The 18,235-nt window shown below is 42.2% G+C and overlaps 1 protein-coding gene across 1 annotated transcript in view; it reads right to left on the reverse strand.

Annotated features, from left to right (window-relative positions):
* LOC140408906 (cysteine-rich hydrophobic domain-containing protein 2) overlaps window positions 1-18,235 on the reverse strand; it is a 107,574-nt gene that overhangs the window by 9,286 nt on the left and 80,053 nt on the right. The window contains exons 4-5 of the mRNA XM_072496773.1: window positions 8,569-8,625; window positions 8,331-8,390 (exon numbers count right to left, since the gene is read on the reverse strand). Coding sequence (XP_072352874.1) covers window positions 8,331-8,390; window positions 8,569-8,625 — 117 coding nt within the window. The remainder of the gene's footprint in view (window positions 1-8,330; window positions 8,391-8,568; window positions 8,626-18,235) is intronic.

The following is an 18,235-nucleotide window of genomic DNA, read 5'->3' on the forward strand; positions in this document are numbered from 1 at the left end:
TCGATAAGGCACCTGAAGTGGACCGAGCGCATATGTCTCTGAGGCAAAAGCCTAGAGCTGGGAAGCCGCTGCGCGCGGTGATCGTGAGACTCCATAAATTTGTGGAGAAAGGGAAAATTCTACGGTGGGACAGGGAGAAGCAATCCTGGACTTGGCCACGTACCAGTTGATCATGGGAGGAGATTTTAACTGTGATCTGGAGCCGAGGTGGCTGGATTGAGCCCCAGGTCGATGGGTAGGGTACGAATGGCAAGGGAGCTGGGAGGGTTTATGGAGAGGATGGGTATGGTGGATCCCATGGCGCTTTCAGAACCCAGGGGGAAGGGAGTATTCTATAGCACTCGTCCATAAGGTGTATTCGAGAATTGATTACTTTGTAGTGAGTCGGGAGATTTTGGTTGGGGTGGAGAAGGCAGAGTATGCGGGGATAGTTATCTCGGACCATGCACCCCACTGGCTGGATATTCGGTTCAGTACGGGACGAGAGCAGAGGCCGAGGTGGAGGTTTGACTCGGGGCTTTTGGTGGACAGAGGTTTTTGTGATAAGGTGCGGTTGGCGATTAGGGATTATGTGGAGTTCAATCAGAATGGGGAGGTGTCGGCGGGCATTCTTTGGGAAGCACTGAAGGCAGTGGTCCGGGGAGAAATTCTCTCATTAATGGTTCATGCGAATAAGGAAAGGAGGGCGGAACATGACCATCTAGTAAGCGAGATAGTGGAGGTGGACAGGGAACATTCAAGGGTGCCCACCATGGAGGGATTGGCAAGGAGGAAAAGGTTGCAGGCGCGATTTGACAGGCTGACAACAGGGAAGGCGGTAGGGCAACTGCATAGGGCAAGAGGTGTGCAATATGAGTATGGGGAGAAGGCGAGCCGCATGCTGGCGCACTAGCTGTGGAGGCAGGCTGCATCCAGGGAAATATTGAAGATCCAGACTGGGGATGTGGTGTCAGTGCCAGGGAAGATAAATTAGGCATTTAGAGAGTATTACCAGGGACTTTATGAGGCAGACACAGGAGAGGAGGGGGACATGGGGTGGTTTCTGGACGAGCTGGAATTTCCCCAGATGGAGGAAGCAAAGAGGCAAGAAGCAAAGAGGATACAATTGGAGAAGCCCCTGGGGCTGAGGGAGGTGCTGGATAGTATCAAGGGTATGAAGTTGGGGAAGGCCCCTGGGCTGGATGGGTACCCGGCAGAATTTTATAAGGAAGTTGCGGCGGACCTGGCACCACATCTGTTGGGAGCAATTAATGAAGCACTGGAGAAGGGGGCTTTGACAAAGAGTCATTGGCCTCGAAACGTTAGCTCTTTTCTTTCCCTACAGATGCTGCCAGACTTGCTGAGATTTTCCAGCATTTTCTCCTTCGTCACTGGAGAAGTTGCAGAAGATCGAACAGGCTTCATGAAGGGCAGGCAGTTCACGAGTAATATAAGACAGCTGTTGAATGTCGTGATGAATCCGTCGAGAGCTCTGGTACCGGAGGTGGTGGTGTCCATGGACGCGAAGAAAGCATTTGATCGGGTGGAGTGGCGGTACTTGTTCGAAGTTTTGGGAAGGTTTGGGTTTAGGCCGAGATTTATGGCATGGGTGCGGTTGCTGTATGCGGCGCCAAGAGTGAGGGTGAGGACGAATGATATGAGCTCATGAAGCTTTGACTTACACAGCGATACGAGGCAGGGGTGCCCTTGCGCCGCTGCTGTTTGCGCTGGCCATAGTGCCATTGGTGATGGCTCTCGGAGTCGACAGAGAGGCAAGGGATAATGAAGGGACAGAGGGAGCATCGGGTGTCACTCTATGCCGATGACCTCTTGCTGTATATTTCGTATCCGTTGGAGAATATGGGAAGGATTATGGGCCTGTTGGGAAGGTTTGGAGGGTTCTCGGGATACAAGCTGAATGTAGGGAAAAGCGAGGTATTCCCGGTGAATGAGCTGGCACAGCGGGCTAATTTAGGGGGGGATGCCATTTACAGTAGCGAGGGATAGGTTTAGGTACTTGGGGGATTCAGGTAGCGAGGGAATGGACGGGGCTCCATAAGTGGAACTTAACGAAGCTAGTGGAGGAGGCCAGGGAGGATCTTAAGAGGTGGAAAACATTGCACGTAACGTTGGCGGGGAGGGTCCAAGTGGTGAAAATGAATAGTGTGCCGAGGTTCTTGTTTATCTGTCAGTCTCTCCCGATCTTTATACCAAAGGCCTTTTTTCGGAAAGTGGACACAATCATCTCTGACTTTGAAGGGCGGGGAAGGTGCCGAGTGTGGGGAGGACCCTGCTACAGAGGCAGAGGCAGCGGTGCGGCGGTGGTGGGAAGGAGAAAGGGTAGAGTGGGTTAGTATGGAGGAGGAATCTTGCAAGGGGTCTAGTTTGAGGGCTATGATGACGGCAGCATTGCCAATGGCTACGAGTGGGTATTCAGGGAGCCCAGTGGTGCAGCCCACGGTGAAGATATGGAATCAGCTGAGGCGGCATTTTAGGATGGAAGGGATGTTGGTGCTAACGCCGCTTTGCGAGAATCATGGGTTTGAGCCGGGGGGGGGGGTGGATTGTGTATACAAGAGGTGGAGGGAAGTGGGGCTGGTCAAGGTGAGGGATTTGTATTTGGAGGAAGGGTTCGCCAGTCTGGAGGAGCCAAGGGAGAGGGTAGAGCTGCCGAGGGGTAGTGAGTTCAGGTATCTACAGGTTAGGGACTTTGCATGAAAGGGCTGGAAGGGGTTCCCCTAGACTGCCGGGATACACCCTGCTGGAGCGACTGCTGCTTCCGGATGTGGAAGGGGGAGGGAAAAATTGGGGATATATACAAGGGGCTGGGGGAGCAGGGAGGCGAGCGAGTGGTGAAGATCAAGGAGATATGGAAGCGGAGTTGGGAATGGAGATCAATTGGGAGTATGGAGTGAGGCACTGCGAAGGGTAAACGGGGCCTCTTCTTGTGCAAGGATGAGCCTGATACAGTTTAAGGTGATGCACAGGGTGTATATGACTCGGGCGAGAATGAGTGGGTTCTTTCAGGGGGTAGCAGATGAGTGCGAGGTGTGGGCGAGGGCCAGCGAATCATGCACACATGTTTTGGGGTTGTGAAAAATTGGGAAGATTCCGGGCGGGAGTGTTCGCGGTCTTAGCCAGGATAGTGGAGGAAGGAGTGGACCCGGACCCTTTGATGGCGATATTTGGGGTTGAGAGAAACCGGAGCTCATGGAGGAGGAAGGCCGATGTCCTGCCATTCGCGCCTCTCTGATTGCACGGCGACAAATTGTGCTGGTGTGGCAGTCGGCATCGCCACCGGGGGTAGCAGCATGGTTGGGTGACCTGTAGGACTTCATGTGGTTAGAGAAGATAAAGTATGAGTTAAGGGGCTCAGCAGGGGAGTTTGAGAAAAGGTGGGGGATGTTTGTGACCCTGTTTGTGGAGCTGTCTGAATATAATGCATTTTATCACCAGGGCCTGATAATCTACATCCCAGAGTACTTAAGGAAGTGGCCCTAGAAACAGTGGCTGCAGTGGTGGTCATCTTCCAAGGTTCTATCAACTCTGGAACAGTTCCTACAGATTGGAAGGTATCTAATGTAACCCTCATTGTTTAAAAAGAAAAGTTGAGAGAAAACATGGAATTCCAGTCAGCCTGGCATCGGTAGTGGGGGAGAATGTTAAAGAATCCATTATAAAAGATTTAATAGCAGAGAATTTGGAAAACAGAGTGTGGCAGGATTGAACAGAGTCAGCATGGATTTACTAAAGGGAAATCATGCTCGATAAATCGACTAGAATTCTTTGAGGATGCAACTAGTCGAGTTGGCGAGGGGGAGCTAGTGGATTTGGTTTATTTGGACTTTCAGGAGGCTTTCAAAAAAATCCCACAAAGGAGATTAGCATGTAAAATTAAAGTGCATGAAATTGGGGGCAGTGTCTTGAGATGGATAGGAAATTGGTCGGCAGACAGGAAACAGTAGGAATAAACCTGTCTGTTTCCAAATAGCAGGCAGTGGCTATTGGGGTACCGTAGGGATCAGTGCTAGGACCCCAGCTATTCACAAAATATATGACTGATTTAGGTGAGGGAACAAAATGTAATATCTCCAAATTTGCAGGTGACACAAAGCTAGGTGGAGGGTGAGTTGTTAGGAGGATGCAGAGATGCTCCAGTGTGATTTGAACAGTTGAGTGAGTGGGCAAATTCATGATAGATGTAGCATAAAAATGTGGATTAATGGTGAGGTTTTCCACTTCAGTATTAAAAACAGGAATGCAGATTATCTGAATGGCTATTGATTGAGAAAGGGAAATGTCCTTGTACACCAGTCGCTGCAAGGTAGCATGCAGGTGCAGCAGGCAGAAACGTAAATGATATGTTGGCCTTCATAGCGAGAGGTTAGAGTACAGATGCAGGGCTGCCTTGCTTCAAGTATAAAAGGCCTTGGCGAGACCACACCTGGAATGTTGCATTATATCAAAGATGTCCTTGCTATAGAGGGAGTGCAGCAAAGGTTTACCAGACTGATTCCTCGGATGGCGGGACTGATATACGAGCAGAGATTGAGTTTGTTAGGATTATATTCCACTGGAGTTCAGAAGAATGGAGGGGGGGGGTGGGGGCGGATCTCGAAATCTATAACATTCTAACAGGACTAGGCAGGGTAGATGAAGGAAGGATATTCCCGGTGATGGGGGAATCCAGAACCAGAGGTCACAGTCTAAGGATACAGGGTTAGGCCATTTTCGGCTGAGATGAGGAGAAATTTCTGCACCCAGAAAGTGGTGAGCTTGTATAATCATCCACCACAGAAAGCAGTTGAGACCAAAACATTGTTCGTTCTCAAAAAGGAGTTAGACACAGTTATTGGGGCTAAAGGAATCAAAACATATGTGGGAACAAGGGAACAGTTACTGAGGTGGATGATCAGCCATGATCATAATGAATGTCAGAGCATATGCGAAGGCCTACTCCTGCTCCAATTTCCTAAGTTTCCAATCTGTAAGACGGCTCTCCCAATTTTGGCACAAGCCCTCAGATGTTAGCAAGGAGAACTTTGCCGGGTCGATAGGGCACAGTTTGTCATTGGTGTTTCTGGTGCCTAGGTCGATGCCAGGTGATCCATCCACTTTGATTCCTTGGAGATGTTTGTTTTTGCGGCGTGACTCTACGTGGCTTGCTAGGGCATTTCAGAGGGACTTTTTGCTGTGGGTCCGGAGTCACATGCAACCACATCTGGCAAGGACGGCAGATATCCCTTTTCTAAAGGTCATTTACAACAATTGGCAATGGTTTCATGGTCATCATTAGACTTTTTAAATTTGAGATTTTTATTGAATTGAAATTACATCATCTGCTGTCCTGGGATTCAAACCTGGGTCTCCAGAGCATAACCCTGTTTTTTTTTTTGGATTACCAATCCAGGGATAATACCACTGCGCCACTGCCTCCCCATAACATTAAGGACAAGATTTTAATTGTAAGAAATATTTCAGCTCTTTTCAATACATTGCATTAATTTCATTATGCAGTGATGGTTAAAAGGATGTCTGCTGGAGTATTCAAGATTATGAGTATTTTATTTCCTCGTGTAAGTGGGAAAAATTATTTTCATGGACTGATGATTCAGTAACTGTAGAGCATAAATTTCCAGACCACCATAAAATGAAGGGAAAGGTTCAAAGGTGATCTTTTAAAACTGCAGAAAGTTGTTAGGAATAGCAGAAGGGCAATCCATAATAAAAGTGAAGGGAATAAGAGAACTGAATAAATATTTGGAAAAGAAAAATGAAAAGAACATGAAAAGTAGGGAAATAGAACTTTTATGGGACATACTGGCAATAACCTAAATGGCTTCCTCCTGTGCCCTGTAAGGTTATGATTCTTCATTCATCCTTTCTAATTTCCAATTCCTACTTGGGTGTTGAACTTCAGACGCCTTTGTGAAATGTCTCAGTACACTGCTATGTTAAAAGCACTAGGTTAATGCAATATTTTGGGCTGGCAGTCCCTCAGCCAAGTGTTTTTCACTGGCATCCCGCTGACAGTGGAATTCTATCTTCCCGCCGCTTGTCAATAGGATTTCCCATTAAAGTCACCCCATTCCTCCGGGAAACCCCCAGCAGGGGGTGCACTGCCAGCAGGAAAAGAGAATCCCAACGGCCGGAGAATTCCAGCTATTGTTGTTTTAGGTTAATCAGGCTGTGCATGCCCAGAAAAACAGATACATGACATCCAGTGCCACTGGCCATGGCCATTTACGTTTGGTGTTGTGTATCTGCTTGGGTAGAAAAAAACATCTATTTGGTTGGAGGTGCTGCTGACCATGTTTTTTGGGAGGGTAGGTGGGGGCATTGTTGCTGAGTAGTCTCTAGTATAAATGTTTAGAGAGGTCACAACTCTGACTTCAAAATGATTTTTCAATAAAATTAAAAATCAGGGTGACATTTTTTCTAAAGAGCAGAATAAAAATTGCGGGTTTTGTTATTTTGTTGTTACTGTTATGTTCCATTTAGTATAATGAAACGTTCCCATTTACTTCTTAAAAATAATTTAAAATTAATTTGTAACATTGGTGCTGGCTTGATTTCAATTTTTCAAATTTAAAAACAGTTTAGAGTTAGGTAGAGTTACTAGTTTACTCTTTAGCTGCAACTATAAACACAACAGTTTGTACCAGCAAAGAATGAATCTTAATTCAAACACTTTCTTGTTTGGAGACTAGGGCCATGACGTTGCTATCTATGAAGAGAAAAACCTTTAACAACTCACTCAGGTCCTCCCTCCTTTGCATTACAAAAAACTCTTCACGTGCCTTTCACATTCTCATAAATCAACATGTTTGATATAGTTGCTGATGTTGCAAATAATCTATAGCAAGCAATTCAGCGAATGGGTGCTGTTCCACACAAAAAAGCATTTTGAAAGGCCTTTGTTATCTTGTAGACTTTGGTTTCAAATAGGGTTTTCAATAAGGTTAACAGAAGAAAGGTGATGAGAAAAGCAGATATTTAAATAAGACATTAAGTAGAAGTTAAGTAACATTGGTGAAATTCCACATGGAAACAAAGTTTGAAATGTTACGTTTACAGCAAAACAAGGAGTGAAATTGCTACTAAAATCTAATAGCTTTCAAAATCTAAAGTTTCCACAGAACAGAGGAGACACTTAATTTTCAAAGGAAAATCCACCAAAATCATTCTGCAACTTTTAAAACTATCCAATTAAAATTAAATTGCTCATTAAAAGTTAGGATGCAACAAAACAATGTATTAAATTGAGAAAAATAGAGAAACAGGGGGCTGACCTTGTAACTAAATGCAGTGGGCACAAAGCAATTTATATACAAACTCATCACTATGGCTCTACTTTCAATTTTTTTTAAAATATTAAACAGCCCTGCATTGAGACAAGGGATATCATTTATGTATTGATCATCTGTCTGCAACATTCAATGTTAGCAAATTATCCTTAATTTGTTCTCCATTCCGGTCACTCCTTCCTCAAGTCTTTCCATGCTAAACCAAGCTCATTATTAGGCATACAAGAGTGACATCAAGTGATGTGCTTCTTCCTTTGGGATCTTGGCGAATGGGGTATAGCAAGAACAGTCGCAAGGCTTACCCGAATGCAAATAATATTTGGTAGTTGGAGGAACTGTGGAAGTCAAATTTTCTTCCAATAATTTGTCACAATGTTAGCTGTTACTCTGTTTTTTGACTCAATGGCAATTTTACAAATGCAGAAACAGTGAAATTCCTGATAGGCGCAGTGCTGGACTAAACTACCTAAATAGTTTTCCTTTAGTGTTTTCAAACAAAAAGGGAAACTGCACGCATATAATTTTGCTTAAGTCACAGATTTGACTCCTGCTTTATATGAGATAGCTACTCAATAATAGTGATTTTGTCTAATCATTGACCACAACAATGATTTTACTTTGTTCCCTTGGGACCCACCACTTCTCCACTAGATTTTTGAAGTGTGTGTTTGGAAGAGAGATTACCATTTTACTTTGCACAGTTAAACTAAAACATGTTTAAACATTTTTGTGACAAACTTATATAAAAGATTATTCTTTTTTGGATGGGCATATCAGTAACCATAATACATTTCAGTTAATTCATTCTAGCAATTAATTTATTATTTTCAGAGCACAGTGCAAGCCTTGTTTTCAGGCCATTCATAACTTTATAAATCTGCCTTGTACGTGAATATGTGCATCTGTGGACCGTAATAAATTTTTCCACTCAAGCGACTAAGTAGGTTGACACCTTTCTGATTAATAACTGCTGAAAGAATAAGATCAGAAGCAAAATAAATGATCATTTAATAGAGAAAGTAACAAAACAGCCCTTTAACTTACATATTCCATCATGTTATTGGTTTCACATTTCCTTTTGCTCAGTCTCCAGTGCAAGCACAGCTGGAAAAGAAATGGAGAAAAGGAAGAAAAATGACTTCCATTTTATTCCTACATCCAGACAAACCCATTTATCCATCTTTCATATTTTTCTACCAACAAAAGCATCTGTTTCCATACTGTGCAATTCAGTCTCCAATGGTCTGAACCCCATGCTAAAGTTGCTCCCTGCGGCACTCACCTTGTGGTATAACCTATTGTTTTCCCATTCTAATAACTTCTCGATCGATCTTCGTGTCTGGAAGACAAATGAGGTAGAATTTTACTCTTGACTGGCTTCTGAAAAACTTTGCAGTGCAGCTGCTTGTGTGAATGGAAGAAGCAGAGAGGTGTGGGGACAGTGACTGAATACAGGGTGGTCCTGTTCCACAGGCTGTGTTCTGCCAAAGCACCTTTAGTGTTAAACAGTAACTAAAAATGGTGCTCATTTCTTGTCTGCTCCCTCTCCGCTGCTCCCAAATCAACAACCTTTTAAAAGGGTTTTAGTTATGACAAAAGAGAAAGTTACTACTATTATAAAGTAATTTTACTATTGCATTGGTTACTAAAAGGCCATCCCAAGATAATGCTTGAATGCAACAAATGGTAAGATGCAAACAAGAAATTTACTGTCAAAATCTACATTACCAGAATATTCGAGGGTTTGCATAATACATATAATTACTATAGCATTTCTTAAATCATGAGCCAAACCAAAGGCTCTGCTCAACATTAAATTAATATTGTACTCTTTTTAAAGGTCACACTGCACTATTTCTGAAGTGCACCAACTCGAGAAATAGAACAAAGTTTGAGATTTAAAAAGGATTTTTTTTTTAAAAATCACAATTTGCATCGATGATTAAGTTTCTTATTTCAGTTATTATACATAAATCACAAAGAATATCAATGATTAAACTGAATAAAATTTAGAACTACGTCCTTACTTGAAATTTAGCAGAATACGCTGTATATTAAATGCTAAAATTCTGTTTTCCCCAATAAATGCAGTAAAATAAAACATCAGGTAATGAAATGTTTTTACTATTTGCTTATACCCTTACTTCTCAAAACACAGTGCCTTATTTCATGTTCCTTCATCTGGTTTAATTGAGCAAAGTGAAAAGAATGGTTTACCATGCAGCTTCTTCAGAGATGCCCATGACTGGAAGCTAGTCCTTGTTTTGTTTGAATCAAAGCTTGAACATGTAACACTGACTATATTGATTCTAAGAGCAAAGGGACAAAAGAATCCCTACTGATTACCCCTTTCATATCACTAACATATCTATATATCAACAGGAATTGGACCAAGATAGCAGAGAAAAATTGTTCTTTTTAAAAAGGAAGGGGGAAGGGTAAATAAGTGATGAAGCCAGGTGTCAAAATAAGATTCTATAGCTGCAGGTGCAGAAAAGCCATTAAACATTGCCCTGCAGTTCAACTGCACCACTGATGCAGCTGCTGCTCACAAACCCAAGCACATCACTGTTTAAAAGGATGTCAGAAAACAAAGTAAAACCAGGTATGAGATGCAGTTTTTCTTTCCTGTTCCAACTGACAACTTAAGCTTCAAGTGTTCATTGAGAAATGTAATTTCTCCAAGTATATAACCGGGTAACTGATATTCTTGTATAAATTTCAAGGAATTATTTTCCCTTAAAGGCTGATTTTAGTTGACCCAGAAGTGCTCAGTGCAGCTTTATTGGTCCACTAACCATTCTTGTTCCTTTAGTAATGAAAGAATCAAACCTGCCGCATCTGTCAGCAAATTAAATAGTTTTGCCAATTGCATTTTAAAATATCTGTAAAATGTTATCCTTTAAATGTGAAACTACATTTGTGTGATGAAATTGTAACCAACACAAAAATTGCTATTGATGTACAAGACACTTGATTAAAGAATGTTACCAGTTCGATTTCACAACTGGAACCTGAAAAAAATACAATATACTGATAACTAATATTTCTACTAAGTGCAGCTGAATATCTTGTAAACAGACAAAATGCTTAATAGCAGAAAGTTTTCTGTAAACAATCCACAATACTTTGTGTCTGTATTTACCATAAAATAGTACATCTAAGCAAACAGCTGAACATAATTAGGTGCGCAAATATCACTTATTTTCAAAAATGAAGTCATTACTCAGAACTATGGAAAATCAAAATCTTTAACAGACTATTCCAGTTTACCATGAATTCGGAACAGAAAAATATCAATGAAATAAAATCCCCTTTTTGTGATTATAGCCTAAGTACATACACCGATTACTGTGATTTTTACTCAGCAGGTCAAGGGCATTTTAAGAAGAACAGCAGATTAATAAAAAACAAAAATACCCTGGGGGGGCGGTTTTAACTCCCTACTTAACGGTTACATCAGCCGTCCAGATGTAGACTTTCTCTTTACAAATGTGTTGAACTACTGGTATTTATTACTGGTTAACTGTCAGTTACACAAGCATCATATAGAAGCAGCAAGGTAGAAATTATACTTTTGGTGGAAAAGGCTTGTTCGCTATATTTAAAATCTACACTTTACTAATGTTGTCCAATGTCATTTTGTGAACACCATAATAGCATCTATGCATCCTCAGTCTGACCTCCTTTCCATGTAAACAATATAACAGTTTATAGTTACACTTTTTCATTTTAGTAGTTGCTAGTCAATCCGAAATAAAAAGAAAATAAGTTTGTGGAGTATAATTAACATTCAGTTCAGTCATTTTGGCCCTTGTCTAGCCCCAAAGCTTTGTTAAGATTTGCTATTCTGAAGGCTTGAGGGAAATCGATTTGATTCTAATGGTACCATGAAAAGAACATGATCTAACTGCTTTCAGCCCTCCGTAAATCTGTACTTGGTCTTTATCACAATGCTACCCCAATTTAAAAAGCACTGAATGTCTCGTCAATGACTTTGTGAAACAGACAAGGAGCGGACATAAAAATTCCAATAGTTGTTTAAGCAGCAAAGTTCATTTGCATCACAGCGAATTTGAAAAGGCCTGACCTCTCAAACCGCCTCTCAGGTCTATGAAGTTGTAGCCTTGACAAGCTTGCATTGACAGAGCTCATTGACTCTGAAAGGCTACTTTATCAATGGAAAAAGACGGACTACGTTCTTCTACTTCAAACTGGCATCTGCCTGCCCACCCGCTGCTGATCCGAAGGTGACACTAATACAAAACTACAGATTTTACTCCCCAATATCCTTTAGCATCGACATTAAGTACAGGATATACTTCATTTCTGTTTTTTTTCAATGCTGACTGGCTGCATTCTACGTTAGTTGTACTTCTTAACAAAAGCAAGTACCAATGGAACTACTGGGTGCAATCACATTATATGCTGGAACAAAAACTCTGAACACAAGCTGGAAAACTGTTCAGCCTCGATACCAGGAGCTGCACAAATTTCAATGTCAGGCTCTAAATAAAGGAAGTTTTACAAATTTCCTTAGGTTTTGTTTCTAACAAACTTACCAATGCACATACGATCAAATTAAAGCTTCAACTAAGATAAACCACTGGGAGATTAATGAAGAGGCTATAATCTGCCAAAAATTTAATCAGTCTCTTTACTATCAACAAATCTGAATTTAGTGATGCATTTCTGCACTTTCGTATAGTACTTCAAATATTCCTGAAGTGTATATACCTTACTAAATCTCAATTTTCCGTGTAATTTTCTGCTTTCTTTACCTTCTAAAAGCATTGGTTTATTTATTGGAGATCATTTTGAAAACATTGGTAGCCCTCTGATACTTTTCCTAGATTGATGGCACAGCCTAATCCTATCCCACTAGACCAAAACACCAATTTTAAAAGGGTCATTGGATAGTGAGCAGGTATAAACGCTGATTGGAGTGGCCTTACTATTTGTCTGGCTGAGATCAGATAACTCAGCAAAGAAGATGAGCCTGGGACTTTATCTATAAGCAGCAGCTACGCATTGGAAATATTCAGTGATATCGAGAAAGTTCACTTAACCCCATTTAAATTACTTTGGCAATCTTTGAAATACACCACTAATCCTAATATGGATGTTTCCCCAAAAGGGAAACAGAATACTAATTGCACAGCTATTCTGTTAATTGGCAGCCAGACAGCTCCACGGATCAATACCAGGAGGGTGGGAGAAGAATCTTGATTCGGGGGGGATCAAAATGTTCAATCAGTTTGGGTGGAGGTAAGAAATAGCAACGTGGTGGGAGTGCTTTGTAGCCTCCCTGACAGTAGCTAGCTACCCTGCAGAACAGAGGGATAATGTGTAAGAAAGGTACAGCAACAGTCGTGGGAGATTTTAATCTCCATATAGATTGGACACATCAAATGGGGAAACATAGAATCCCTACAGGGGGTCATTCAGCCCATTGAGTCTGCACAGACCCTCCGAAAGAGCACTCTATCTAGGCCAACTCACTCACCTTATCCACGCAACCCCACGCATTGATCAGCCAATCCATCTAACCTGCACATCCTCTGGACTGTGGTATGAAACTAGATCAACCGAAGAAAACCCACGCAGTCACAGGGAGAACATGCAAACTCCACACAGTCACCCAAGGTCAGAATCAAACCCGGGTCCCTGGCATTAGAGGCAGCATTGCCACTGTGCCATCATGTTGCCCCATAGCCTGGAGGATAAGTTCATAACATGCATTTGGGACAGTTTCTTAGAACAAATAGTTCCAGTACCAACAAGGGAAGAGGGAAGTTTAGACTTGGTAATGTGCAATGAGATAGGATTTATAAATTATTTTGCAGTAAAGTATCCTCTGTAATAATAATCTTTATTATTGTCACAAATAGGCTTACATTAACAATGCAATGAAGTTACTGCGCAAATCCCCTAGTCGCCACATTCAAGACACCTGTTCGGTACACAGAGGGAGAATACAGAATGTCCAATTCAGCTAACAAGCACGTCTTTCAGGATTTGAGGGGGGAAACCGGAGCACCCGGAGGAAACCCACGCAGACACGGGGAGAACGTGCAGACAATGACCCAAGCGGGAATCGAACCCAGGCGCTGTGAAGCAACAGTGCTAACCACTGTGCTACCGTGCAACCCAAGGTAAGAGTGATCATAATATGATGGAATTTCACATTCCAGTTGATGGTGCGAAACTGGAGTCAGAAACTGAAGTCTTAAACTTAAATAAAGACTGGAGTCAGAAACTGAAGTCTTAAACTTAAATAAAGACGATTACAAGGGTATGAATACAGATTTGGCTACAGTGGACTTGGGAAAATAGGTTTAAAAGGAAGGTGGTAGAGAAGCAGTGGCAGAAATTTAAAGAGATATTTCTTACAAAAATATATTCCATTGACAAAATATGAGATGGATGGAGCATCTGTGGCTAACCAAGACCTTGATGTGAGTTATGTGCAGGCCCCCTAGCGATAGTCAGTAAGTGACCACAATATGATAGAATTTACCCTGCAATTAGAGAAGGAGAAGCTGGAATCAGATGTAACGGTATTACAATTGAATAAAGGTAACTACAAAGTCATGAGGGAGGAGCTGGCCAGAGTTGATCGGAAGGGGAGCCTAGCAGGGAAGGCAATGGAACTGCAATGGTAGGAGTTTTTAGGGGTTATTCAGGAGGCACAACAGAAATTCATCCCCAAGGAGGAAACATATTAAGGGCAGGACAAGGCTGACAAGGGAAGTCAAGGACAGCATAAAAGAAAAAGAAAAAGCATACAACGTGGCGAGGATTTGTGGGAAGCCAGAGGATTGGGAAGCCTTTAAAAGTGAGCAGAGGACAACTAAGAAAGCAATAAGGGGGAGAAGATGAAATATAAGTGTCAGCTAGTGAGTAATATAAAAGAAGATAACAAGAGTTTTTTTTCCAATATATAAAAGATAAGAGAGAGGCAAGAATAGACATTGGACCACTGGAAAATGAGCCTGGAGAAGTAGTCATGGGGAATAAAGAAATGGAAGAGGAACTGAATAGCTACTCTGCATCATTCTTCATGGTGGAAGACACCAGCGGGACACCAGATCAGGAGATTCAGGGGACAGAGAGGTGAGTGCAATGGCTATCACAAAGGAGAAGGTTCTGGGAAATGTAAAGGTCTGAAGGTGAATAAATCACCTGGACCGGATGGACTACACCCCAAGGTTCTGAAGGATAGCGGACGAGATTGTGGAGGCATTGATGGTGATTTTTCAGGAATCACTGGAGGCAGGGAGGGTCCCAGAGGACTGGAAAATGGCCAATGTAACACTCCTGTTTAAGAAGACAGGGAAGCAGAAGACGGCAAATTATCGGCTGGTTAGCCTGACAGGTCTTTGGTAAGAGTCCATTATTAAAGATGAGACTGTGGAGTACTTGAAAGTGCATAATAAAATAGGACTGAGTCAGCACGGATTCAACAAGGGGAAGTCACGTCTGACAAATCTGTTAGATTTCTTTGAGAAGATTGTTAAATAAGTTAAGAGCCCATGGTGTTAAGGATAAGATACTGGCATGGATAGAGGATTGGCTGATTGGCAGAAGGCAGTGGGTGGAGATAAAGGGCTCTTTTGCAGGATGGCAGCCAGTGACTAGTGTGCCTCAGGGGTCAATGCTGGGGCCACGACCTTTCACAATACACATTAACGATCTGGAAGAAGAAACTGAGGGCACTGTTGCTAAGTTTTCAGATGATACAAAGATATGCAGAGGGACAGGTAGTATTGAGGAAGCAGGGTGGCTGCAGAAGAACTTGGACAGGCTACGAGAGTGGGCAAAGAAGTGGCAGATGAAATAAAATGTGGCAAAGCGTGAGGTAATGCACTTTGGTAGGAAGAATGGAGGCATGGGCAATTTTCTAAATGGGAAAAGTCTTAAGAAATCAGAAGCACAAAGGGACTTAGGAGTCCTAGTTCAAGATTCTCTTAAGGTTAACTTGCAAGTTCAGTCTGCAGTTCAGAAGGGAAATGCAATGTTAGCATTCATATCGAGAGGGCTAGAATACAAGAACAGGGGTGTACGTGAGGCTGTACGGCTCTGGTCAGACCCAATTTGGAGTATTGTGAGCAGTTTTGGGCCCCGTATCTAAGGAATGATCGAGGGTCTAGAGGAGGTTCACAAGAATGATCCTTGGAATGAAGAGCTTGTCATACAAGAAGCAGTGGAGGACTCAGTCTTTAATCATTGGCGTTTAGAAGGATGAGGAGGTATCTTATTGAAACTCACAGGATACCGAGAGGCCTAGATGGAGTGGACGTGGAGAGGATGTTTCCACTAGTAGGAAAAACTAGAACCAGAGGGCACAATCTCAGACTGAACGGATAATCCTTAAATACCGAGATGAGATGGAATTCCTTCAGCCAGAAAGTGATAAATCTGTGGAACTCTTTGCCACAGAAAGCTGTGGAGTCCAAATCACAGCGTCTACAAGCCAGAGATAGATAGGTTTTTAATTAATAAGGGGATCAGGAGTTATGGGGAGAAGGCAGGAGAATAGGGATGAGAAAAATAGCAGTCATGATTGAATGGCAGAGCAGACTCGATGAGCCGAATGGCCTAAAATGTCTTATAGGATGGTATGGAAAGAAAAGATGTACAATGCTGCAATGAATAGTGGTTAGGCCAGAAAATTGGGAAAAGTTTAGAATCCAACAAAGGATGATTGAAAAAAAAAAAATAGAGGGAGAAATTGGAGTACGGGAGAAAACTAGCAAGAAATATAATAATAATATAATGTAAAACCTACAAATAGTTCAAAAGGAAAAGAACAGCTAAAATGAGTGTTGGTCCCTTAGAAAGAGACTGGATAATTAATAGTGGGGAACAGGGAAACGGCAAAGACTTTGAACAAGCATTTGGCATCTGTCTTCAGAGTAGAACACAAAAAAGCATCCTAAGACTACTAGAAAAGAGGGACAAAGGGATAGAGGAACTTAAAAGCATTGATCACTGGAGAAAAAGTACTAGGAAAAATAATGGGGCTAAAGGCTGACAAGTCCCTGGACCTGATGGTCTGCACCCTGGGGTCTTAAAAGAAATGGCTGCATGGGTAGGAGAAACATTGGTTGTAATATTCCAAAATTCCCTAGACTCGAGGAAAGTCCCAACAGATTGGAAAGTCCCAAATGTGTAAATATTGTTCAAGAAAGGGAGACAGAAAACAGAGGACCATCGCCCAATCAGTCGAATATTTGTAATTGGAAAGAAATGCTAGAATCCATTATTAGGAAGGCAGTAGCAGCAGTTTAGAAAATCATAACACAATCAGGCAAGAGTCAATATGGTTTTGCAAAAGGGAAATCATGTTTGACAAATTTATCGGAATTCTTTTGAGGATTTAACAAACAGCATTCTGCTCGTTTTAAAGGGGAACCTGTAGAAATGGCAACAGACATTTGATAAGATACCACATCAAAGGTTGCTGCACAGAGTAAGATCTCAGGATGTTGGGGTGATACATCAGCATGGGTAGAGGACTGGAGAACTAACAGGGAACAGAGTTGGGATAAATGGATCATTTTCAGGTTGGCAAACTAACCAGGAGTACCACAGTAATCAGTGCTGGAGCCTCAACAGTTCATCAACTACATTAATTTTTTTTGTAGTGTACCCAATTCATTTTTTCCAATTAAGGGGCAATTTTAAGAGGCAATTTAGCGTGGCCAATCCACCTACCCTGCACATCTTTGGGTTGTGAGGGCGAAACCCACGCAAACACAGGGAACATGTGCAAACTCCAGATGGACAGTGACCCAGAGCCGGGATCGAACCTGGGACCTCGGCGCCAGGAGGCAGCAGGGCTAACCACTGCGCCATCGTGCTGCCCATCAACTACATTAATGACTGGATAAAGGGAATGCTGGCATTGTGGTATTGCCACTGGACTAGCAAATCCAGAGATCCAGGGTAATGCTATGGAGACCTGGGTTCAAATCCCACCATGGCAGACAGTGGAATTTGAATGTTTTTAAAGTCTGGAACTACAAGTCTCATGGCCATGAAATGATTGTCATAAAAATCCATCTGGTTGGCTAACATTTTTTAGGGAAGGAAACCTGCCATCCTTATCTGGTCTGGCCTACATGTGACTCCAGACCCACAGCAATGTGGTTGACTTTAAAACGCCCTCGAAGTGGCCTAAGCAAGCGACTCAGTTAAAGGGCAATGAGGGATGGGCAATAAATGCTGGCCCAGCCAACGATGTCCTCAGCCTGTTAATACATTTTAAAAAGATGGAGATAAGGAGAAATTTCTATGAGGGTGATTGGTCTTTTTAATTTGCTGCCACCGAGAGCAGGGGAGGCTGTGAAATTGAACATATTCAAGACTGAGTTAGGGAGATTTTTGACAGACAAGGGAATCAAGGGTCACGGGGGTTGGTAGGAGAATGGCGTTATGGCCACAATCAGATCAGATCAGTGAATAGGTTAGCAGACTCTTACTTCTTATGATCTCATGATCTTATGAAATTAAATGCAAAAGTGTGTTGAGCGATATATTTTTGTGGAACTAATGAGGAAAAGGGAAATATAAAATTACGGATACAATTCTAAAATGAGTACAGGAGCAGAGAACTGGAGGTATATGCTTACAAATCATTGAAAGTGGCAGGGCAGATCGGGAAAATGGCTAATAATGCATACAGAATACTGGGCTCAGTATCAAGGATTTTTCATAGCACAGCATTTGAAAAGCAGTGGTACAATCTGACAATGTCAGCCTGAATTTACGAAAGGAAAATCATGCTTGACAAATCTACTGGAATTCTTGGAAGATATAACTAGTGGAGTTGACCAGGGAGAACCGGTGGATGTGGTTTAGGCTTTCGACAAGGTCTTACATAACAGATTATTGTGTAACATTAAGCGCATGGGATTGGGGCTAGTGTCTGGAGATGGATAGAA

This window comes from Scyliorhinus torazame, chromosome 3 (genome assembly GCF_047496885.1).
Source record: "Scyliorhinus torazame isolate Kashiwa2021f chromosome 3, sScyTor2.1, whole genome shotgun sequence".
Taxonomy (NCBI): domain Eukaryota; kingdom Metazoa; phylum Chordata; class Chondrichthyes; order Carcharhiniformes; family Scyliorhinidae; genus Scyliorhinus; species Scyliorhinus torazame.